The following is a 23,803-nucleotide window of genomic DNA, read 5'->3' as shown; positions in this document are numbered from 1 at the left end:
GAAATCTAGAACTTGGTCAAGTTTGAACTTATTCTACGCATCCATTTGAACTGCATCTTAATGAGATAGAAAACTACGAAACTTGGTCATGCTGTCTTATGTCTGATGAGAGAGAAAACTACAAAACTGAAAAAAGATAATGGTCATGGCTGTCTTTACACTTTAGGGGTAAAAATGAGAAGATCAAATTGAATATTGAAAATAAGTACACAAATTTCCTTGATGGATGCTGCTTGATATTGGCACAGAGGTGGATCAAAGAATGGAAGATACAAAAGGAAAAAGAACTATGAACAAAATTGCAAAACTATAGTCTAAGCCATTGCTCTCCATAAATGAACTTGGTATCCAGAAAAGGGACTATCTCCGCAGGACTGAAAGACTTCAACCATGGTACCCTGCCTCTTTTATCTGCTCCTTTGCCTCTGCATTCGTATTCTCCGAATTCCACAGTCCTGTTCAAGCAAAACCTGTTTTTGTTAGAGGCTTAGAAATTGTACAAGAGCAAATAATTTGTTTTGAGGGTTCAGCTTAAAGATAATTCATGATGCCAAATGTTCAAGCTTGAAGGATACCTCTGTCTTGGTGGGATGTTCCAATCACTCCATCCCGGAGGAGTTATTATATTGTCGATACCACAGTAGGAATATATTACTCTTGAATAAGCTCCCCAAGCTCTTCCCAAGTAGATATATCCAGTTCCGATGATTGTGCAGTTCACGAAAGAGAACCCTGTATCTTCATTTGCTGAGTCTCTATGATGAGCTGCAATGGCTCCATAGGTCTTAGCTGTTGATTGGATAACACAGTCCTGGTTGCAAAGAACCCAATTCAAACATCATGAGAATCATAAGAACCGTACCTTAAAGAGCAAGTTACATATGGAAATGCTAGGCATTGGGAATTGTACCTGGTAGAGTGACCTTGATTTGCCAAATATGAAGTCCACACTTCCTTGGATGTGGGATTGGTAGTAGTAGTGTGATCCATTCTCATCCAATAGTGTGTCTTGTGCTCCCAAGACCCTTACTTTATAGAACATGGCCTTATCACCAGCAACTCGAAGAGCTACTCCTTGCATTCCATATCCTCCAGGCACTGCAGCCACACTGTTCTGCAATAATTACTAGAAATTGTAAACCAATCAATTACCGAATGCGGTAACTTTTCACAACTTGGTTTTAAATCTTTCAAATCGATTTGTGCTACATTCGGATTGGGATGTCAGTCATTACCTCGAAAGTGATCCCTGTTGCACAAAAGTAATCAGCCTCTATGGCTACAGTTGCTGTTCTGTACGTTCCTAGTTCAAAGCCATTGCTGTCCTTATCAGATGCCTTGTCGTTCCATGTAATTACAGTCTCGGAAGTTTGATTCTGGTTGCCTATAAATGATATGTATGGTTTGGTAATTGGTATGCGCACCTTCTCTCTGCAAAAACATAACCAACAGAAAGAAAGGTGTGAGACTAAATTTTCATACTGCAAGAAAACACATTTACAAAACATAGGTAATGTTTTATATTTATATTTTTGGCAAACAAGCTGTTCAAGGGAGACCCACACCCCCACCAAGATTATTTGTAACTTCCACTACCCACGTAGCTCATTTAAGTTTTAACTCATCTCCTCCAAAAAACACAAACTGTCAAACTCTGCAAAACCTGAATATGCTTTTGGCTTCTGTTGAAAAGATGGAAACAGCACTTTGTCTCACAGAAGCCGTGTTTATACGAAAAAGAAAAGAAGATGAATTTATTTACTTATATAGACACACCTATATATTCCTGGAAGAATGTATATCTTGTATCTTTGTTTGTTGTGATCTGGAACCATGTCAACTGCTCCTTGAACTGTCATAGAATTTCCCCCTCCATTCTTGTCCACAACAATGACGGACGTCTCGTTTTTCTGTTCATTTCTAGAGTTCAAACCGATAACCATCTGCTCATCAACCTTCAAATCATCCCAGCTAATATAACTCCTTGCATATGCTTCACTTTGTGACAAACCCAACTGAAAACCACTCAACAGAAGCAGTAGTACTAAACCAGCACAAGCAGCAACAGAAGCACTATAAACACCCAATCCCATGTCTCAAAAGTAGTGGTTTTAAACAATCAAACACTAAGAAGTACATGAAACCCAGAAAGCTGATCAAAGAAGGTGATGTTTGCACAAGTAGTTTTGAAGCTTTATTGTTTTCTGGAATTGGAGGGAGGAGTGAAAGTGGTGAAGATAATAAATGAGGGAGCGTGGGGTGTTCCTTGTGACAATGTTTCAGAGTTGAGATCAGCAGCATATATAACAGAGAACAAGAATCATAACTCTTAAGGATCACAGAGATATTGCACAGATTGAATTATAAGCTTAGGAATTTAAAGAGACTTGGGTGGTTAGTCATCAAACTCTTGCTAATGCTCAAAATTTTCTCAAGTAGAATTAGGTGGTTTATATGCACAGAAGTTAGAAGGGTTTAGCTCTGGAAGGTGGCAAAGAGAGCGGTTATGTTATTCTTAGGCGGGGGGATGATAACTGACATGAAAGATCTAAAAGAGAAAAAGAAAAGGCCTTAAGGATTTGAGATGGATTTGATTACATAGACAGAGGTAGAGGGTCTCTTTGCATGAGGTTTTGGAGGAAATGATTAAAGGATTCAGAAATTCGTCACACCCTCAAGGCAGTTCACGCACGTTATGCGCGCACGTCCAACTATATAGGGTCCAAAATCATTACATTTTATTTGGTAACTTGAATTTCTTTCATCATTTTTCCATTTATGACAGCTTGAGATTACTCTTTATTGGGAAGGAGTTACAATCTTAGATTAGTGAAGCTATGAGCCTCTGATCAATGAGGAAATCTGAAAGTCCTAGGCATTACGTTCAAGCTAAAGTGTTTTTTACCACAGAAATTATAAGTTACACAATTTTGTCAGATATTTGAATATATGACTTTTACGGTGTCCGTTAAGCTAGATAACTAATATGTCATGGCTCAACACAAGTTTGTTATATATCTCAGCAAGATATTTAGATGGTGTAGCTCCTTCATTAGTTCATTTGATGCCTAACACATTTGTTCGACGACCTAGTTGACTAGTTGAGAAAGTAAGATTGGTTGCGTGATCTCCTCAGCATTTACTCCAACTTTGTTCCTACAACAAGTAAAAGTAGGATTGCATAGATGTTCTAAATTCTGCTTGGAGCCCCATGCTGAATTCCCAGAATAACTTGCCATAGTTTCACAGTGATCGGAGGCCTTCTATTTATATGTCATGTAAAATAAATGAAAGAGAAATTTTAAATACACACCCCTAATATCTTAATACACACCCTTACTATTTTATGTTTCTGTTGAGATTTTATAGGTAAGCTAAATGACCAAAACATACATCTATTATTAAAAAAAAAAAAATCACGCTAGAAGTATTCTTTTCAACGTCTTCTATCCTAAAATTTTCGAAAACATGTCTTCTCCTCTAACCCTAATTCTTCTCCACAATTCATTTTGGTTGTCTTTTTTTTTTGATCCGTATCAGCTTTAATTTGATCTTACAGATCATATTGTCAAGTACTGCATCTTTATCAGCTTTAGTTTGATCTTGCATATCATATTGTCAAATACTGCATCTTTATCATGACATGTTTTATCGAATAACTAGCTATCTATGTTTAATAGCTACTGTACTTCTACAGTTGTGCTCTTGTGAATTTTGAAAACTTGTATTGGTGATTTAGAGTTGAGATATAACAATAATCATTTGATTATAAATTGAACGATGATAACCAAAAATTTCTAGCAAAAATTAGACGAAATAATATGTAAAAAGAGGTACCAAATAGTAAATATATATTAATTATATTAAATAACGGAATATTTCATAAATTAAGGGCATTTTAGACAGTCTGGGATGTGTATTAAGTATAATATTGAAATAAAAAACTTGATAGGTAGTGTATTAAGTAAGGGGTGTGTATTAAGATATTAGAGGTGTGTATTTAAAATTTCTCTAAATGAAAATGGCCACCAAAGTCTTCACTGTGATTGAGTACTCTCTCTGTTGTATTTCATTCCTTACTTGTTAGAAGTGATGAGTTCATTGGTAACTTTGTCAATTATGCACATGGGATGATGGGATCATGATGAAGAACATACGTGTATATATATATGTACAAACTTGAGTCTTCATCTTGGGGAAAATTTCAGTATACATATTTGTATTACATGCATACTAAAATTTGTGGCTATCATTATTGAAAAAGCTATCAAGTGACAATGTAATGATCATTTACCCTCTCAAAAACCCCTTATATGTTATGTTTTTGGACGTAGGTCATACAAATATATACAATAGACAAACCCTCATCTTGGAGCCTTAAGCATCCTCTAGTCTTGCTCTTGCCTGTACCACCTAATGAGCGGTTCCTCCTCTCTTCTAATTATTTTTTTGGACGATTGAAAGCAATTTCATCAAGGAGCAAAAATTACACTAAAAACTCACACAAGTTGAGGCCAAACAAACAGTAGGAGACCTAATTTAACCTAGACAACAAAATGAAAACCCAGTTCTAAACTTCTCATCCTCTTCAGCCGCCACAAGTCTCGCCGTCGCAAGTCTAGTACCATCGTCGCCCACCATGGGCGTCGTAGCTGAATTCGCAAAAGGAGATTCCAGATTGCTGCTTGAGGAGAAGAGACCCCTACACCAAAGACCGAGCAAAATAACCCTGGAAAAGTAAAACCAAAAGAAAACGGAGAATCTAGATACCAATTCATTATCCCCACCATCGCATTTGATTTGCAGCCACATCTCAGAGAACAAAGCTGGGCAAAAAAACACATCACACATGGAGCCAAAAGACCCCGGAAACAGAACATAGAAGGAGGTGGTGCATGCACCCGAGCCATGGTGCCGAATTAAAAGGGGAAAGAAAATGCTTAGGTATCCAGATTTGGAGATGAGAGATGGTAGGGAAATGGAGGTGGTGGGTAGTGAGGGAATGGTCGGAGAGATTATGAAACATTGTGCTATTCCCCTCTCTCGACTACCCTGCAACATTGTGCTATTCCTCTCTTCTAATTTGAGAGTGAAAACTCAGCGAAATCAGTCTTCATGAGAATTGCAGGAGTAGCTTGTCGAGCTAAATTATAATCCATTCCCGGTAATCGTTCCATCTAAACAAAATTTGCCAGATTAAGCATCAGCACCGCACTCGACCTCATAGCTTGACCACTTACCATATGAAGGAGATGGAGACAGGTGATATGACACATAGGTAGAGTAGAGGTAGAGATGAAAAAGGTTGGGACTTGGGAGCATGTATAGTTATAGCCGAGATGATTTTGATTCATGCATATAAGGCGAGAAAAATTTTCATACTACATTGTACTTTTCAGGTTATTTATATGATTTAGCTAAATCAACAATGTTTGCTTGGAAGTGACTCCCAATTTTACAATTTACGCTAACGATAAGAAAATAAAATTATTTTATAAAAAAATGAAAATTACTTTAATACCATCTAAGAAAATAAAAATTCGATGAAAAAGGAAAACCAAAAAAATCCCTATCCCAAAGAGGCAATTTTTTTTTTTTTTTTTTTTTTTTTATGGATACAAAAGAAGGGCAATATTGTAATATGAACCTTGACATAGATACTGTCAAAAAAAAAATTAGAAAAATATTTTGGATAATTGTGAGCAAGAGAGCAACAGAAGCTTTTCTCTTCTCCACCCTCCAAAACCAAAACCCAAGACACTCACAACAGAAGAAGCTCAATCCAATTTGCAATGGCGGTTTCTTCAATTTCCGCAACCCTAATTCCTTCTCTTCCTCTCTCCAATTCCTCTCCATTTCCTTCCTCTATACCCAAGCTCTCTTCTTTCTCTTTTCCCGCTTCCCACAATGCCACAAAGCTTCGAGCTTTGAGACCCTCACTGTCTTCCACTAGGGTTTATGCTGCTCCTGAAGTCCTTGACAGCCCAGTACCGCCTCCGGAAATCCTTGAAGGGCCTAATTCCGATGAGGTCTGTGTTTCTTGGCCCATTTGTTTTCAGTTCCTGATTCTCTGTTTGTCTAATGTGGAATTTGAGTATCATTTCACTCTTTTTTTTGGCTAATAGTTTTGGATTTTAGAGATAGAGCTATTTGGAATTAGTCGGTTTCGAAAATTTAGAATTTGGATAACAAGACTCAGGTTTGTTTAAGCAGATTTATCATTCCTTTTGTTGTGTGCCTCTGTTTGGTGATTGAGAAAAACTTGCTGATAGAGGAGTTTTGTTTTTTCGGTATAATTAAGTGGGTTACTGTGTTGGAATTCTTGAACAGAAGAAATTGAACATGTAGAGTGTGTATTCTCAGCTGTTAAATGAAGCTTAGTTGTGGTATTATGGAAATGTGATTAAAAGGTGTTGATTGTTGTGGTTGCTTTCATCTGATAGGTTTTATTTGTGTTTTGTAGACTCCGAGCACTTCGTCACTCAGCATTGGCGGGGATGATAAGGTAAATTTATTAGTATTAATATGTTAATGATGTTGGAATTTCAATTGAAGGGTGATATTGTAAGGATTCTCTAGTCAATTAAGATCGAAATACTGTTATTTTTTTCTTAGTGATGTTATAAAGCAATACTATAACTAGTGGTTTTTGAGTCTGCAGAATAAAGATGCATTGCAAGGCTTTCTGAATTTGTAAAAGTTAAGTAAGAAGCTTAATGTGAAGTCTTATGTGAGGTATATGAAAGTGGGTTGGTGATGGATGATGGCTATTTGGTCTGGTTGGGTTTGAGTCGTTTGACACAGGTTGGGGGGGGGGGGGGGGGGGGGGGTGGTTAGTGCAAGTGTGCTTCCACAAAGAAATGTATGGAAAGCCAATGTTCTTGGATTAATGCATTTGTTGGGGGAATGGTGCTTAAAGACTGTTGATCATGTAGTGTGGAGGGACAGATTTATCGTTAGGTGGTGTCAAACCTCTAACATGGAGAGGAAACACGTAATCATTTGCTTTTACCTTGTTCTATTGTTGAATGGTCTATGGATTTCTTGTTGTTTGGGTAGACTTAGGCCGTACCTTAATCCCTGATTGAGCTTTTAGGGAAATTTCTTTATGCTGCAGACCTACCTGTTAGGAGTCAACTTCTGGTTTCTCAACCGGTCCATTACACATATTCAATTTGATTACTCTTTATCTCTGATCTGAAAAGTAAGACGAAATATTTGTACATATAACTTTTTGGTTATACTGCAAATTCGTCTTAAAAGTTTTGCGCATGTAGATTCTGCCACAGTAAGATTATGGCGGGACAGTGTTCCCCTTTTACATGTCGAGAGTTATGTGGCAAATAGAGCTCCATTTTATTCCTTAGTTTTGATGAACATGGATTCCATGTAGACTTGGGGTTGCTTGTCTAGAATGATCTATTGCCCATATATATGGGACAATTTGGAATGGCAGTTTTGTGTAAATTACCGAAGTTAATGAAAATAATTGGTTTGAGTCATTTTCATAAATCAGTATGTTTCCCCATCTTCATTAATTTATTTATTTATTATCTCCTAAACGAATATGTATTCTGACAATCTCAAGCTATTCCCGTTGTCAGATAACACCGAAGCAGAAGATTAGGATTAAGCTTAGATCATACTTTGTGCCTCTGATAGAGGATTCTTGCAAGCAGATAATGGATGCTGCAAGGAATACAAATGCAAAGACTATGGGTCCTGTGCCCTTACCAACCAAAAAGCGGATCTACTGTGTTCTGAAATCACCCCATGTCCACAAGGATGCAAGGTTCCATTTTGAGATCCGTACCCACCAGCGGCTTATTGACATTCTTTACCCAACAGCCCAAACAATTGATTCCTTGATGCAACTTGACCTTCCTGCTGGAGTCGATGTGGAGGTCAAGCTGTGAAGAAGCAGGGGGCAGCTTAGGTATCTATCAGCTTCTCTTGTTTGAACAAACATGTTTGACAGAAGTTCTTAATTTGGAATGTAGGTGTTTAAGTTAACTAAGAAGAAGCTCTTTTACATTTCCTTTCAATTATATATCGATTCCAAAAACACCTTTTCTTTTGTGTTCATGCATTGTACTAGAATTTATCTAGTCTTTCTTATGCACTTTGCTCGACCATTTCTGGCAAGTTTTAAATTTGTGCACATGATCTGTTTTTGGTCTCTTTTTGTGGTGATAAGTTTACATCCCTATATCTAATGCTGTGGTGTTATTTTATGTGCTCATTCTGCCAGAATTGATGTGCATGGTCTTCCTATATACTATTTAACTATTGCTGCATCACCTAATATCTCACAATTTCCTTGTTTCTGTTTCATTTATTTTCTGCACCAATTCCATCCTTGATTATTGTTTTCAATTTTTGCTTGTTTTCATAATATCCAAACTTCAGAAGGACCAAACACTAATCACTGCATCGTACTTAGGTCCTAGCTAACCTGGAAAATGTATGTTTATGTAATATATGTAGCTTTCGTCTATATTCTCCTGGTTCTTAGCACTTTCTTTGGCTTATAGGGCTGCTTTTCCATGTTAGGTGCTGTTTTACAAGTAAAAGCATTTGAAGGAGGATTCAATGGTTCACAATCAATTTGTGGAGGGTGACAAACCTTGAGCGTTTTCTGATAGTTTGACCCTTTACTAAACTTGTTGTGTTTTGGCCATGTTGTAAGCAATGTTATGGGATAATTGAACTACCGATTTTGGATTTGGAAATGAATTGTAGAGATTGGCAGTAGTTTATATCCTTGCATATGTTCAGTTTTCACTTTAAAGACATGTTTGAACTTCGTAAGTCACCGTAAAATGTAACGTCAGTAGTAAATTATAATCTTCTTCAGTTTTTCTATGTGGTAGCCGCATTTGATAAACTTCCTCACATGTATGACATTAGACTCATTACCAATTGCTTCAGATTTTTGATCATCTTTCCTAGTGTAGAAGTGTATACAATATTACAATTCATGAACTTGACCAACACCCAGACGATTTAATTTGTACAGATGCAGTCTGTGGGATTCTCTGTTCTAGGAACGTGTACATCAGTCTGTGTGTACAATTTAAGAACTCAACCCACTCCCAGCCAGTTGCCAGTCCCAGATGAATACCCTTTCGGTAATTCCATCCCCAAGTACTTGAAATTTGACAGACTGAGTTGGGACAGATCTTTAAATTCTATCAAGTTCAATTTTTTTACTTAAACTTTCACTCATAATACTTTAGAAAGTGGACAGTGTGAATCATCTTGAGATTAAACTGAGCTTGTGATTAGGCTTTGTGCAATGTTTGTTGCTGTTCTGAACAAAGATGAAGAATGTGTGGAAGCAGTGTATCTAGGGCAGCGAAACTGTGGAAGAAGATACAGACCCAGCTTGTAAAAGTTATGTCCACTGATTAATCTTGATTCTTGAACTGCGAAAGCATCCTTCCTTGTCTAGCTCATAGGATACCATATAAGCTATAGTTTTGGTTACAAACTTACAATGGCAGGGTGTGGCCTTTTGGCAAAATTAGGGGTTTCTGAGGTATCTGCAGTCGACATTCATCGTTGAGGGATATTGCTCGATCCTGCAACTGGGGAGTAGGATAAGCGAGATGGCGGTACCCGGAAAGTCAGTATTCTGCATGATGTGAATTTGGGAGAAACTGGCTGGGGATGGAGAAGTAATAGGGGTACGGATCAGTCTATTAGGGACTGTGTGGACTTTGGTTAGAGAGCGTGCTAAGAAGGGGATGGTGAAGTAGTGTTAAAAGAGGTACTAATCATGGAAATTGGAAATTTCTGCAAGAACCCATTTTGGCTTTTAAATTACTTGAAGTTTAAGAAGCTAAGTAGTGAACTAATCATGTTATCGAACACTCCGACAAAGCCAGTGTTCCATGGTTGCCAAGGAAAATCGAAAATCTATTAATCCACATATGACATACCCCTAACACAGACATACAGTAAATACTAATCAGTATACATAGCTTTACATGGCTGTCATGGCACTGGCTGCCCGAGTGAGCTCAACTATAGACCATTGGCTATTATAGCCTCTTTCAGCTTGATGAAATAACATTTCAATGCTCTTGTAACGAACTATATGATTCATCGGAAGCAAACAAAGATCGAAGCTGAATCCCAGAGTATTAACAGATGCTAAATTTGTAGTATGAGATTCACATTGTAAAGGTATTCCATTGGATGAAGCCAGATTGTGCATTATTCCATGTCAATGAAGCCATTATCATGAAAAATACAAAAGAATTGCGCCCTTTAATCATGAGAATGTCAAATTAATTGAAGACTTTTCAGCTTATTCAATTTTTTGAACTTATATCCATATCTTAACCGTTCAGTTTATAAATATTTATGAGTAGATCATTTCTGTAAAGTTTCAGCTATATTTAAAATCGTTAAGACATTCTTAAGTGTGATTTACCAATTATGAACTTGAACGGTTCATGTTTGACAGATTTGATTTGTCCATTAATTTGTTGTAGTTTGTTATATTAACGATCATCAATTTAATTGAAAATTTGTAGGACTGATAGACTCATATAGACCTAAAAACTGAACGGATGAGATGTCAATATATGATAGAAAAATAGGTCATTTAAACCATAAACCGAAAAGTCATTAACTAATATTCAACATAAAAGTCATTCTAGAAGAGCTCCCATCGTTGCCCTACCGTATTGAAATAGAATCCCCATCTGAAAAGGTACCATTGTTGGATTCATCTGCAACTAGCTATCTCATAGAGTATGCCTCTTCGTCATGCAAATGGGCTGCCTTCTTTATGACCACATTGTCACCTTCACTGGTTGGTTTATGTCCAAAACAATTCATTTTCGTTTATAGTGTATCACTGTACTGATACATCTCCTAGACTAGCATGTCATAGATGTAAAATAGCTCGATACATAGATGAACTAATTTGAGATCAAGTCAACTTAGTTTATTTGTGCAGGCAGACAAGCATTATGATTGTTTTTTTTTTTTGATATGAAAGTAAAAGTAATTACATTACATTACAGACGGTTATATCTCATCTCAGGCAACCAGTTTCTAAATGATCAAACCCAAACAAACATTACGAATTGATAAATGTCCTCTTGGATTGGATTTTGTGATATGATATTTCAGAGAGTATCTTGAAATTGATAAGTAGTGACGCGTTGGCTTCTGCTATGACAAATAAACAAGGATAGATGTTTTGATGCAGAAGAGAAGGAGGACTTGAAGTGCATGGGAGTGAGTATTATAAAGAGTTAGAGTCATGAGTCATGTGTAAAGTTAAGGATTCAGTTTTGAGGTTGAAGAGACTTGAAGATGAATTGGTGACGTGAGGGATGAGGTGGCGCCTCTTCAAATTCGATTTGAGTTGTGGATAAGAAGCAAGCAAATCTTTGACCCAACAACAGCCAGCCGTCGCTTCCTTCCGCAACCAATCTGTCTGGTTATGTCGTTAATTATGTAACCCATTACGTATGCTTCAATTATGATCCCTTTGTACGCTCTAATGTGTCCCTGATCAAAGAATATAACATCACTTGCTAATAAAACAAATTAATAGGGAGGAGGAGGACCAAAGTGTGACTTGATTAAGTCTCTTTTAGAAAATGAATGGAATGCTTTGGTGTATATAAATTTTAAAAAGAAATACAAGCCCACTCATGGTTAGTTTAAATAGGAAGCGGTTCTAATGATGATCATTAAAGACTAGTTGATCACTTTCTCATTAATTATTTATTGTATCTATTTTTCAATCACATTTTTTCATCTTAACCATTTAGTTTTTAATTCTATGTAAGTAGTTCACTTCTATAAATTTTTAACTAAATCGGTGATCGTTAAGAAATCGGACTAAATCAAATTAATAAACGATCCAAATATATTAAATAAAAACCGTACGATTAAGATAAAAAAAATATAATTAAAAAATAGGTACAATAAAAGATCAATGAGAATAAGAAAGTCCTCGTGATCACAATCCTCGTTAGAACCACTGATCGGATTGCACTGAGAAAAACAATAACAAATTATTCTGATATGGACATTTTTCAAACAATAATATAATAGAATATAATCCCATAATCTATGATATTGTAAAGCCATACACCAATGAGCTCAAATGATGTCGATGAACAAGTGGACCACTATAAATTATGTATCTTTCTGCTCTTCCCCTTAGGACCAGGCCTTCTCCACGCGACGCCCACACCAATTTTCCTTTCTTGTCCAACAAAACCTTCCTATTCGATGAAAGGTCTTCTCATCCCTCGATCCCCTATATAATGCCTCCCTCTTCTTGTCAACCCCAAAACTCCTCCCACCCAATCTCAACTTCCTCAACCTCTTCAATCCCATGGCTGCTTGCATCGACACTTCCCGACCCAACCCACCCAAAAACAACAACCAAATCTCTCAAGACAAAGACAACCAATACAATTTCATCAAGTTCTGCCGCGTGCCCATCTCGCAGAACCGCACCAAAACCACCCAGACTCGCAGAGTCGCTGATGATCCGAATGAAGAAAAGGCAGATTATTTGTGGGTCAAAATGCTAGAAGAAGCTCGTTCTGATATCGACGAGGAACCCATTTTGTCTGGCTACTATTATGCTTCAATATTGTGTCACAGTTCTATTGAAAGCGCCTTGGCGAATCATTTGGCTGTGAAGTTGAGCGATTCTAGTCTTTCCTGCAGTACCCTTGTGGATATTTTCATGGGGGTGTTTCTAGAAGATGGGGAGGTCATCAGGGCTGTCAAGGATGATTTGAGAGCAGTGAAGGAGAGGGACCCAGCTTGCATTAGTTATGCTCAGTGCTTCTTGAATTTCAAGGGGTTTCTGGCTTGCCAGGCGCATAGGGTGGCGCATAAGCTGTGGTCAGAGGGCAGGAAGGTGTTGGCCTTGTTGATTCAGAACAGGGTTTCCGAGGTTTTCGCGGTGGATATTCATCCCGGGGCGAAAATCGGACACGGGATATTGCTGGATCATGCTACTGGTGTTGTGGTGGGGGAGACGGCGGTGATTGGGAACAATGTGTCGATTTTGCACAACGTGACTTTGGGAGGGACTGGGAAGGCGTGTGGGGATAGGCATCCGAAGATTGGGGATGGGGTGCTTATAGGGGCGGGGACTTGTATATTGGGGAACATTAGGATTGGGGAGGGAGCTAAGATTGGGGCTTGTTCTGTGGTGCTGAAAGATGTGCCAGCAAGAACTACCGCGGTTGGGAACCCGGCTAGGTTGATTGGAGGGAAGGAAAATCCAAAGAAGCTTGACAAGATGGCTAGCTTTACGATGGACCATACTTCCCACATAACTGAGTGGTCTGATTATGTTATTTAGAGAGGGGTTTAGAAATGTGGATTAGTTGGTTTTTGTAACCTACCTGGGGCTTATTGTTTGTGGTGTAAGTGAGAACCCAAGTTCTCCTATTAGCAAACAGAGATGCTTAATGTGTTGAAGCAGCTGGTTCGCGCTAGTGTATAAGTATGGGATTATCATGTTATCCATTGTGGCCTTTGATCATTGCGAGAACTGAGGTTCTCCTATTGGCAAACAGAGTCTTAGAGGTAAACAGCTGCCCTGTGATTTTATGTACTTTATTTGTATCATTTCAAGATGTTTAGACCTTGTCTGGTATGATATGAAGTTTATGAAGTAGTTTCTTTGCTTACTCTAGCTGATTTATCTTCCCTTTTAGAATTACAGTTACTGGTTTCTTTTGACACACTGGTTTATAAAGTACTCCCTATGCACATAAATCTTTGTTTGTGAAGACTAGACACTTAATACTACTGAATAGTATATTCATACTTCTAAGAGGTAATATTGAGTAAATCATGTAAGAAACATATGAGTAGTCCTACAGTAAGGAATTCAACTATTTCGGACAAGCTTTCTTTTTTGAAAGGATTTCGACAAGCTTTTGATGATGGAAATAGTTGGAATAATATAATACATTGGTGCACCATAACAGGACCGATGGGCAAGTTTAATCAAAGAATTAACACAGAATTAGAGTAGGATTGAGTAATCAAATGTTGACAAAAAGTCAAACTTTTTCAGCTCAAGTTGGGCACCCTGTTGGGTTGATTGCAAGGACAGAGAACTCAGTTAAGCTCAACATGATTCCTACTTTCCTAGTGTCACTATGGACCATCCTTTTCTAGTTCCTATATCTGAGTTGTCTATTGTTTTGTTTTTGTTTTTTTCAGTAAGGTGCATTTTGGTTTTCAGCGCTTGGGCTTTGGGCTTTTTCAATACATACTTGATACCTTTGGCATTTGGCTTTTTTCGTTTGTGCTTGAAGCTTAAATATGAAAACCCAAGTTCACCAATTAGCAGGCCTAAAGAACCCAAGTTCACCAATTAGCAGACCTAGAGAGTGCTTTAAAGTTGATTTCTGTGGAAATTTCAGTTAGCTGTTTGTGTATAACTGTTAATATATAATGGGCTTATTCCTTTCTGGTTGTGTTCCTGGTAGAATCAAGTTTCTTCAGTTAGCTAACAGTGTTGTGATTTGATAGTGTATATCATTTGAAGTTTCTGAAACCAATCTCTGAAATAAATTGGACTTATGAAGTACAAGCACAAACATTATTTGGGATCATATGAACAATTATGAACTTGTGATTTGATAGCATCTTTTAGTTGTTATGTTGCTGAGTTCTTATTCCAGTGTTTGTTTCTTTTACATGTGTGATCTTTGAATGTTGACTTTCGTCAATAACTGGTGTTTATGGGACATAATGTGGTGCTCTTTGTTTTAATTGTTTATGTATAAGCATTATCATATAGCAGCCATCCAAATTCCAATGTTCGACCAATAAATAGAAAATCTTTCTGTCAAGAGTATTCCAAGTGTAGGGGTCTTAACATCACTTATAGGAATGGAAACTAGAGTTTAAATAGGTATCTAAAGTTCGGATGATGGCATGGTCTGAATTCAGGTATTTCGGACAAGCCTTTGATTATCAGAAACGGTTGGAAGTTGAGTCGTATACATTGCTGTACCCTAAAGAGGATTGATGGGTAAGTTTAAATAAAGGATTAACTCACAATACATCATAGGATGGAGTGACCACATGTTTACTGAAAGTCAAACTTTGTTAACTCAGGTTGGAAACCCAGATAGGTTTCTTGGAAGTAAAGATAAATTTGTTAAGCTTACCAGCCTAGCTTCACTTTGGACCTTAATTATGTTTTTATTAGTCTGCTTTGATGTTTAGCGGTTGGGCCTTTTCAATTCATATTAGCCATTTTTGGTACCTGGGGTGTTTTATTTCTGCTTTAAAACGAAATCCAGATTCACCTATTGGCAGACCTGGGGAATGCTGTGGGAATTTGTATAAGCTGTCTGTGCTGGTATATACAATGAGCTTCTTTCTTTATGGTTGATGTGTCCCTATTAAGAATAAGAAATTAGGTTCCTTTCTTGGCAATGCTATCAAATTAGTATATGCTCAAACCAGTCTCTGCTATAATTAATGATTTGTGAAGTACTAGCTTCTACTAGTTGCAGTTGATTTTTTATGTTTCCAGCGTTTGTTTCTATTACATATATGAAATCAAATGTTTGTGAGGTGAGGTTTGTTGGTCAGTGATATCTCTATGACACAATGTGGTTTCAAAATAATTATTAATGCATTATTAGATAGCAGCCATTCATATTCCAATGCTCCTACTTGCAAATACTGAATGTGTTTATAGAGGAACGTGTATGTATTCTGGATCCAAAGAGATAAGCCAAAAGCATCCATATTCCTTGCCATTCTACTATGATTTCTAGCCGTAGATTCCACCAATGTTCAAAGAATATGGATGGTGGCATGGTCTGAGTTCAAGTATGCAGGCGAGTCTGATTAGATGAAGGGGAGTGAACTCCTTATCTTATAATCCACACTCCATTTTTGTAGACATAAATTTGGTAGCGTGAGTTGCATTCTAAAAGATTGGAGTGTGGATTGTAAATCTTAGTGCGAATTTCAATCTAGAAAATGTTGAGAATTGGATTTCAAAAAAAAAAAAAAAGTGGAGAATTGAACTGTAAATAAGGATCAAGTGATGCCCTGAAAAGAGGTATTTCATTGAAAAGTTTACAATACCCAATAAGAGACCAAACATTGCTGAAGAATGTGCTCCGAGTAGCAAAAATGTTCAGTTAAACTTTGTGGCATCAGTAGAAAATGGAAGAAGCCGATAGAGGGAAGATGAATCTTATGGGATGAGCCAAAAGTTCTTTTCTGATTTTGGTCGAGAAAGCCAGAAAGTTCTGAGTGCAGCAAATTTAGACAGCCATGGTGTAGCTTGTTATCTGTAGTTGTTTCTCCCGAGTCCTGAGCCTGCCTAACTCATACTGGTATTTGTCTTTAATAATCATCTAAGGGCACGTTTACTAACTTGGAATAGAAATTATCATGAATCGGTATCAACAAGAATCGGTATGAGAATATTTCATACAATACTACTGTTTACTTAGCTAGCTAGCCTTATTAGTGGTATGCGAATATTTCATACAATACTACTCCTGAGGCACCGATCGATTATTATTTATTGCTAGTTAACCTTATTAGCGGTCCTCACCATAGGTAAGTCGAGCGCTTAGCATGAGACGTTACTATATTCTGGGAGGCATTGACCCGAGCCTTGGAGGCTCCTCTTACATGGTGATATCTCTTCCCCTTGTTTTAATTTCTCAGTATGTATTTAACCAGCGGGGCTGGTTTATCTCTTCTTATGAGTTTTCTGTATTTGATTAACCAGTGGGGCTGGTTTGTCCATAATTACGTGATTCTGGGTTTAAAGTTTTAAGGATCAAAGTTGCGTGCAGCTAAGTTATTAAAGTTTAAACGTGGGAAAATATTTAAATTACGTTCTTATTAGATTATTTAATTTATTTTTGTTCACTCACTCTAACGTTTTTAAATTACTTTCCCCTGGGCCATTTGGTTTTAATTGCCCAGTTTGCAGGCTAAGTTTATTTGAGGTCGAGCGTACATGGAGTCGAGGCATAGTCAGAGGCTGCTTTCGCTTATTCTTTATTCATTGTTTTTCTTTCATTATAGATATGCTCTGATGGCTATTTGAGATTGTTATTAGTTGATTAAGGCTTGATGTATTTTGGGAGATGTTATGAACTTGGGGAGCAGAAAGGCTGTAGGGGTTGAGGATGGATGATTTATAATAGAAGTGTTTATCTGGAATTTTTCAGGTAAGGGTTGTCCATTTTCAAGGTAGATTATGCCGAATTTTCGGTAAATTTTCCTTGGAGGTGGATCCCGTAGGATTTACTTCGGGTTTCAAGGTGAAATTTAAGATGGGTCTTGACAGTTGGTATTAGAGCTTAGGTTTTTCGATTCCTATCACTACCTCATATACTTGGTGAGACTTAGTGTTTATAGAGTGATGGTTCGACCGCGGCGGATCCATTAGCAGTATATGCATCAGATGCTAGGTGTTTATTAGGTATGTGAGGTAGTTGTTCTTGTCTTATTTATTGACAGTATTGTGTCATAAATGTCTACATCTTCAGGACTATGCCTCTGTACGCCGACCTCAAAGAGTATCTTGGTTATTTTCTGAGTAATGAAAAGGTAAGTGATTTGCACATTTCATTTGTGCTTTATTGTGGTTGCGAGATTTTGAGTTCAGTTATGAGTGAGAAGTGACATGTATTTGCAGTGTTCTATTCCTTATTTAATGAGTTCTTGACTTATATTTAAGTGGCTAGTTGAGCCTTTTTGTGGGTACTAGTGATTGATAAGATGTGTGAATCAAGGATTTGACAGTTTCTTGATGAAAATGGTTCTAAAATAAGAGATATCATAAGGGTGTCAACGTGTAAGTGTTGCTTTGTTTTGAGATAAAATGTGAAAGTTATTGCTTGAGCGAATAAATTGTGGAGATTACTTGATGTGTTATGTGGGGCTGTTATACATTTCTCCCAAATTTTATGTATTGAAGAGTGGTTTATGGAATTGTTGTTAGTCGATTTACGTTTGGTTTCTGTAAATTTGAGATTTGCTCTCCTATTTACGTTGAGTGTTTTGGAAGGATTGTAAGTGTAAAGGGCGTTGGTACATAATGGTGAAGCGGATGCGAGATGTTTGAGGTTGCTTTGACTTTACGGCAACAGATGGAAAATTTAATTCATGATGTCATTGGGTATTCTAATTGTTATCTGAGACTGTTGCGTGGAGATGTTGAACTTATTTTGTTTTAAGCAATATGTTTGTGGACAGATAACTAAATTTGGTAAATCGAGTGGAGATATTGAAATAAAGCAATTTGCTTTGGACGCCTAGTGGTAGTAAAGAAGTTCAGTACCGCTAGTCCTTGAACCAACTCATTCTTATCTTTTAGTATTTCAGTTACATGGGGAGAAGTGAAGAAACATGTTGAGAATTTAGGGAGTTCTAGGTAACTCTAATCTCCAGCAACGTTGATCTCTAGAACGAAAAAGTCAAGAAGTTAAGTGTGACGTGGTTATCTATAATGGTGTTCTTTACATTGAAATGTGAAATTGTTAGGAGAGGAGTGTCGGGATAAATTTGAAGTATTAGTGTGTGTTTGACGATACACAATGATATAGCGGTGTAGTTGGAGTTGTTTATTTTGAAATAATTGTGTTAATTGAAATTAAAATTAATGCTTTCTCATAATCTTGAAACATAATTGTTCGTTATTGTAAATTTGATTTATGTACATGAAAATGACTATATGCATATTAAAAATTTAGATGTATGTAAAATGATTAGTTACTAACTGATTGTAGTGATGGATCGATACGGCAAGAGGCAATGAAAATTGAAGTATATATTATAACGTGAAGCTAGCCCTATACATCACAATCATAACCCAGACACAGAAAATATAGCTTTAACTGATTTAAATCAAATAATCATGTTAAATTAAATAATCATATGTAGCTTTAACTATTTTAGGACATGTTTGGTGCTGGAAGTGAGACATCATCTATAACTGTGGATTGAACAATGACAGAGATGATAAAGAATCCAAGAACAATGAAAATGGCACAAGATGAGGTGAGAGAAGTGTTTAACAGAATATGACATGTTGATGAAACATGCATTAAGGATATGAAATATTTGAATTTAGTCATCAAAGAGACATTGAGAGTACACCCTCCTGTTGCCTTGCTACTTCCAAGAGAATGCAGAGAGACTTGTGAAATTGCTGGATGTAAAATACCCATCAAAACAAGGGTAGTTGTTAATGCATGGGCAATTGGTAGAGATCCAAAGTACTAGATTGAGCCTGAATTTTTTTTTATCCTGAGAGGTTTCTTGATAGCTCCATCGACTACAAGAGAGCTAATTTCGAAGATATTCCATTTGGGCCTCGTTTGGTTCGCGAAAGGGAAAGTGGTTCCTTCCTCTTTCCCATGGGAATGGAAAGAAAAGGAGATGGAAATTTTACAAGAACTTTCCATTTCGATGTTTGGTAACACTAGGAAAGTCTATTGGAAAGTTGTTAAAGAGTTGAGATTTAATATAATAAAAAATTATGTTGTGAGTAATAAATACAAGGAAAGAAGAAAAGAAAGTGGTTCCTTAGGATTTTGGAAGGAACCATTTTCCCCCATATTTTCCCATCAATCAATAAAGTGTTTCCTTTCCTTATGCTTTCCCAAACATTGGAAATGAACAACTCTCCTTTCCTGATACTTACTTTCCATGAAACAAACGAGTGGTGATGGGAGGAGAATCTGTCCTAGGATATTCTATGGTTTGGCGAATGTGGAACTCCCAGTTGCTTTGTTATTGGAGAAATTTTGAAAACTAACCAACTTTTGGTCATCAAGATGGTTTTTAACCTTCTTTTTTCATTTAGTTGAAAAATAACCATTTTACAAGACAAAAGGTCTACTATACCCTTTATACCAAATAACCATTTTGATTTTTTTTATTCTTCTCAATAAGAGAAAAAAAAAACAGAAATCTTGTTATATCTTTTTTCTTCCCGTTCGTTTTACTTCTACGACTTCTACCAAACTTCTCATATAGTCAAAACCTAAATACTATCCGACTGATTTGGATTTTGGAACACAATCAAAACTCATTGTGTGTTCAAGGTATGTATCTATAATATCTTTAGTTTTCTTTTCTAAAATTAGATTATATTAGCTCCAACGCTTTCTAGTTTGAGATTTAGGGTTTAATTCAAGGTCAAGAGTTTTCAGATTTAAGGTCCTAATCGTGTCTAATGATTTATCATATCAGTGCTTAATTAGATCATAAGATGTACAAGAAAAATTGTTTAATATTAGGGTCGGATTAGATTGCAGGTCTAGCTTTGAATATTGTCCTCTACTGTATGAAGTATATACATATCAGAGCATGATCAAGTATATTAATTGTCCATTGTTAAATCCTTATACATATTTTTTTTAATGCGATTGTACATTAGGTCTTCATTCTCCATTCCTTTGTGTTTAAGAGTGTCCTAGAGTTTAATATTGATAGCCTGGGAAGAAGCTTATCATGAATATGGATTTGTTTATGATATGTTTGATGTATTAGACTTGTTGCTTATATATCATGTTATTTAGGTTTCGCATTCCTAGTTTAATTATGCTTTTTAGTCATTGTATTCTCCTTAAATATATATCACATGTATGATCATGATCTTCTGAGTTTTATTCCCCCTGTGATTTGATCTTCTTTTTCTAGTCTTGATTTATTGAGAATTTGTAGCTAGCTAGCTATATATGCTTACTTTTAGTTTGATCTTGTAATTTATGCAAATACTAAAGAGACAATGGTGTATATGAACATTGCATGTATAGCAGTTGTTGCTAACTTGCTATATATTATGTCTCTTTGCCTATAAGCATCATTGATATATATTTCGATTGAAGCTGCATGCAGTATGTACTGTCATGATCATTTTAATTTTTGTTTTCTTTCAGGGAATGAATCAGTTTATGATTGTTTTGTATTATGGTGGTAAATGGGTTAACTCTCAATATTCTGGTGATAAATCGAAATCAATGTTAGTCTCAGATAAGGTTACCTATCAAGAGCTTGTGAAAGAAGTATATCATCAGATTGGTTTTAGTCCAGATCAATATGGAATGAAAGTTCATTATCAATATAAAAGTAGCTTAGGGGTGTGCAACACAATGGAGATAGTTGATAACAAAGATGTTGCTAGTTGGGTGTATGACAGCCGTTCGGTGCAACCTAACAAGATTCCATTATACATTACTTTGGAACGCAGCTTGTCAAGATCTGTAAGTGAAGGCAGTCAAGACATGAACAATAGATCTTACCCGTCTTTTCAGTATGATGATGTTGGCTTAACCATTTTCTCTACTGAACTTGATGATCTGAGCCCGATTGCAATGAGTCCCCCACATGAGCAAATAATAGTAAACTCTGATTTGGATAATGCTGATAATGTCTCGTATGGAAGTACAGAGGAAGATGAGTTTTCACTATCCAATGGGGATAATGAGAATCCAATGCATGGTGTAGAAATCAATGTTAGTATGCAACCTACGGATGACAACTTTGCTTCATCATCTTCTTATCGTAGCAAGAAAAGGCGAATAGACGATTTTGAAATTGTTACATTTGTGGACACCAATGAAGATATTTTGGTAGGTCAGTTATACCCGAGCAAGAAAGCCTTGAAACAACACTTGGGTATGCTTGCAATTAAAAAAAATTATGAGTTTAAAGTGAAAAGATCTACTAGTGATCGGTTTGAAGTTGGGTGTTTGGATCCTAGTTGTAAGTGGCGACTCCGTGCAGTAAAGCTACAAGAATTGGCCTATTTTGAAGTTAGAAAGTTTCATAACAAACATTCTTGTTCATTGGATATTATGCATCGTGATCATAGACAAGCAAGCAGCTCTCTAATCGGTCAATTTGTCAAGTCAAAGTTTGAGGGAGGAACCTCGCGTATATACAGACCTAGAGATATCATTGATGATGCTCGTGTCCAACTTGGAGTTAACATGGGCTATAATAAAGCTTGGAGGGCAAGAGAAGCAGCACTAGAAATTGCAAAGGGGTCACCAGAGGGATCATTTGCTATACTTCCAGCATATTGTGCAATGTTAGAGCGTAAAAATCAAGGTACGATAACACACATTGAAATTGATGAACATAATCACTTTCTATATTTTTTATGGCAATTAGAGCCTCAATTAGAGGATTTCTTGATTCTATGAGACCTGTGATCGCTATAGATGGTACTTTTTTGAAAGGAAAGTACTTTGGAACTATGTTTGTAGTTGCATGCCAAGATGGAGAGAATCAAATATATCCTTTGGCTTTTGGGGTAGTAGACTCAGAAAATGATGCATCATGGTCATGGTTTTTGACAAAGTTGAGAGGGGCTATTGGAGTGGTAGAAAACTTGGTTTTTATATCTGATCGACATGGAAGCATTGCCAAAGCTGTGGATATTGTTTTTCCTGAAGCACATCATGGAGCCTGCATCTTCCATATAGCTAATAACTTGCAATCAAAGTTTGGCAAAAAAAGGAAGATTCTTATGTTATATCACACAGCGGCAAAGAAGTACCAGGTGTCCGAGTTCAATACATTGATGGATGACATTCGAAAAATAAAAAATGGAGAAGTTTGTAAATATCTTGAAGACATTGGGTGTCATAAGTGGGCAAGAGCTCATTTCATGGGGTACAGATACAACATGATGACATCCAACATAGCCGAATCTATGAACGCGAAGCTTAAAGAGGCTAGAAAATTACCAATAACTGCTCTAGTGGATCACCTAAGAGAAGTGCTTCAACAATGGTTTGTTGAACGACGTGATGCAGCAAGCTCCCGTAATACACACTTAACCAAGTGGGCTGAAAACAAAGTGCGAAAAAACAACAACAGTGGTTTGCATATGCGGGTATGTATTCTAAAAATTACTGTCATAGTTTTATATTATTTAATTTTGGTTTAGAAAACATGCTAACCATGGTTTCAATAATCATTTAGGTGTCTCCAATTGATCTTTATGCATTTCAAATACATGATCAAAGTCAAACATTTACAGTGGACCTGAATAACATGACCTGCACATGTCGAGAGTTTGATCTTGATCGACTTCCTTGTGCCCATGCGACAGTTGCTTGTAGATTTAAAGGAGTATCAGTGTATAGCATGTGTTCTCAATTTTACACGGCCAATGCACTCATGTTAGCATATGCAGAGCCTATTTGGTCAGTTGGAAATAAAAGTGAGTGGGATGTGTCTCAAGATGTGCAGAACAAAATTGTCTTACCACCAATAAGACAAGTAGTACCCGGAAGACGTAAGACGGTACGAATTCCATATGTGGGAGAGGATGCAATTAGAAAAAAGTGTACAAGATGCGGTGGAGCAGGTCATAACCGTGCAACTTGCAAAAATCCAATTCCACTTAATTGATGGAATGCAATCTTCAGATTTTGAGTAATCTATGCACTTAAATTTGGACATTGTAATTTTTCTTCATTAAGCTTGATAATAACAAGCCATCCAGCTAGCTTTTGGAGCTTTATACATTGCTATTTTGGTTTTTATTGGTTAACGTATTTGAGATTTTTCAAATAAAAGATGGAGATGATACACATTGATACTGTTGGTTTGTACATTTACTTCTTTGCCGAACGAAATATGAAAATAATATTTTCCTTTAATAGCATGAAAATATTTTCCTTTAATAGCATAGCATGGTCTGGAGAGCATGCAATTGTGTTATACAAGAAACGAAAAAGAATTGTATTATATATATATATAGCAGATGATCTTATTTGTTTTT

The 23,803-nt window shown here is 36.7% G+C and overlaps 4 protein-coding genes across 4 annotated transcripts; 3 read left to right on the top strand and 1 right to left on the bottom strand.

The window, feature by feature from the left end:
• Window positions 1-307: 307 nt before the first annotated feature.
• On the bottom strand, window positions 308-2,093 carry LOC101292772 (pectinesterase QRT1-like). Its single transcript, XM_004292991.1, has 5 exons — window positions 1,777-2,093; window positions 1,236-1,431; window positions 911-1,114; window positions 576-811; window positions 308-455 (listed from the first exon to the last, which is right to left on the bottom strand). The coding sequence occupies exons 1-5, from the start codon at window positions 2,091-2,093 to the stop codon at window positions 308-310; spliced, it is 1,101 nt and encodes a 366-aa protein (XP_004293039.1).
• A 3,613-nt stretch (window positions 2,094-5,706) lies between these two features.
• On the top strand, window positions 5,707-8,849 carry LOC101292662 (30S ribosomal protein S10, chloroplastic-like). The gene is made up of 4 exons (XM_004291508.1): window positions 5,707-6,029; window positions 6,464-6,505; window positions 7,605-7,936; window positions 8,554-8,849. Exons 1-3 carry the CDS (start codon window positions 5,793-5,795, stop codon window positions 7,914-7,916), a joined length of 591 nt encoding a protein of 196 aa, XP_004291556.1. The 5' UTR covers window positions 5,707-5,792; the 3' UTR covers window positions 7,917-7,936; window positions 8,554-8,849.
• A 3,460-nt stretch (window positions 8,850-12,309) lies between these two features.
• Window positions 12,310-13,741, top strand: LOC101292370 (serine acetyltransferase 3, mitochondrial-like). Its single transcript, XM_004291507.1, has one exon. It carries the CDS (start codon window positions 12,371-12,373, stop codon window positions 13,355-13,357), a length of 987 nt encoding a protein of 328 aa, XP_004291555.1. The 5' UTR covers window positions 12,310-12,370; the 3' UTR covers window positions 13,358-13,741.
• A 3,809-nt stretch (window positions 13,742-17,550) lies between these two features.
• Window positions 17,551-23,430, top strand: LOC101292482. The gene is made up of 4 exons (XM_004292990.1): window positions 17,551-17,607; window positions 20,946-22,119; window positions 22,233-22,909; window positions 22,999-23,430. Exons 1-4 carry the CDS (start codon window positions 17,551-17,553, stop codon window positions 23,428-23,430), a joined length of 2,340 nt encoding a protein of 779 aa, XP_004293038.1.
• Window positions 23,431-23,803: the final 373 nt, after the last annotated feature.

The sequence above is a fragment of the Fragaria vesca genome, linkage group LG2, assembly GCF_000184155.1.
Source record: "Fragaria vesca subsp. vesca linkage group LG2, FraVesHawaii_1.0, whole genome shotgun sequence".
NCBI classification, from domain to species: Eukaryota; Viridiplantae; Streptophyta; class Magnoliopsida; order Rosales; family Rosaceae; genus Fragaria; species Fragaria vesca.
The sequence above is the reverse complement of the archived record's forward strand: the minus strand, read 5'-3'. Positions and strand labels throughout refer to the sequence as shown.

Bases quoted from the DNA above. Each gene is read 5' to 3' on its own strand.
- LOC101292772 (XM_004292991.1), bottom strand. From the start codon at position 2,093: ATGGGATTGGGTGTTTATAGTGCTTCTGTTGCTGCTTGTGCTGGTTTA. The intron at 1,432-1,776 runs GTGTGTCTATAT...ATGTTTTTGCAG, and splicing joins ATTCTTCCAGGAATATATAG to AGAGAAGGTGCGCATACCAA. The intron at 456-575 runs GTATCCTTCAAG...TTGCTTGAACAG, and splicing joins AACATCCCACCAAGACAGAG to GACTGTGGAATTCGGAGAAT.
- LOC101292662 (XM_004291508.1), top strand. From the start codon at position 5,793: ATGGCGGTTTCTTCAATTTCCGCAACCCTAATTCCTTCTCTTCCTCTC. The intron at 6,030-6,463 runs GTCTGTGTTTCT...TGTGTTTTGTAG, and splicing joins AAGGGCCTAATTCCGATGAG to ACTCCGAGCACTTCGTCACT. The intron at 6,506-7,604 runs GTAAATTTATTA...TCCCGTTGTCAG, and splicing joins GCATTGGCGGGGATGATAAG to ATAACACCGAAGCAGAAGAT.
- LOC101292370 (XM_004291507.1), top strand. From the start codon at position 12,371: ATGGCTGCTTGCATCGACACTTCCCGACCCAACCCACCCAAAAACAAC.
- LOC101292482 (XM_004292990.1), top strand. From the start codon at position 17,551: ATGCCTCTGTACGCCGACCTCAAAGAGTATCTTGGTTATTTTCTGAGT. The intron at 17,608-20,945 runs GTAAGTGATTTG...GTTTTCTTTCAG, and splicing joins ATTTTCTGAGTAATGAAAAG to GGAATGAATCAGTTTATGAT. The intron at 22,910-22,998 runs GTATGTATTCTA...ATAATCATTTAG, and splicing joins ACAGTGGTTTGCATATGCGG to GTGTCTCCAATTGATCTTTA.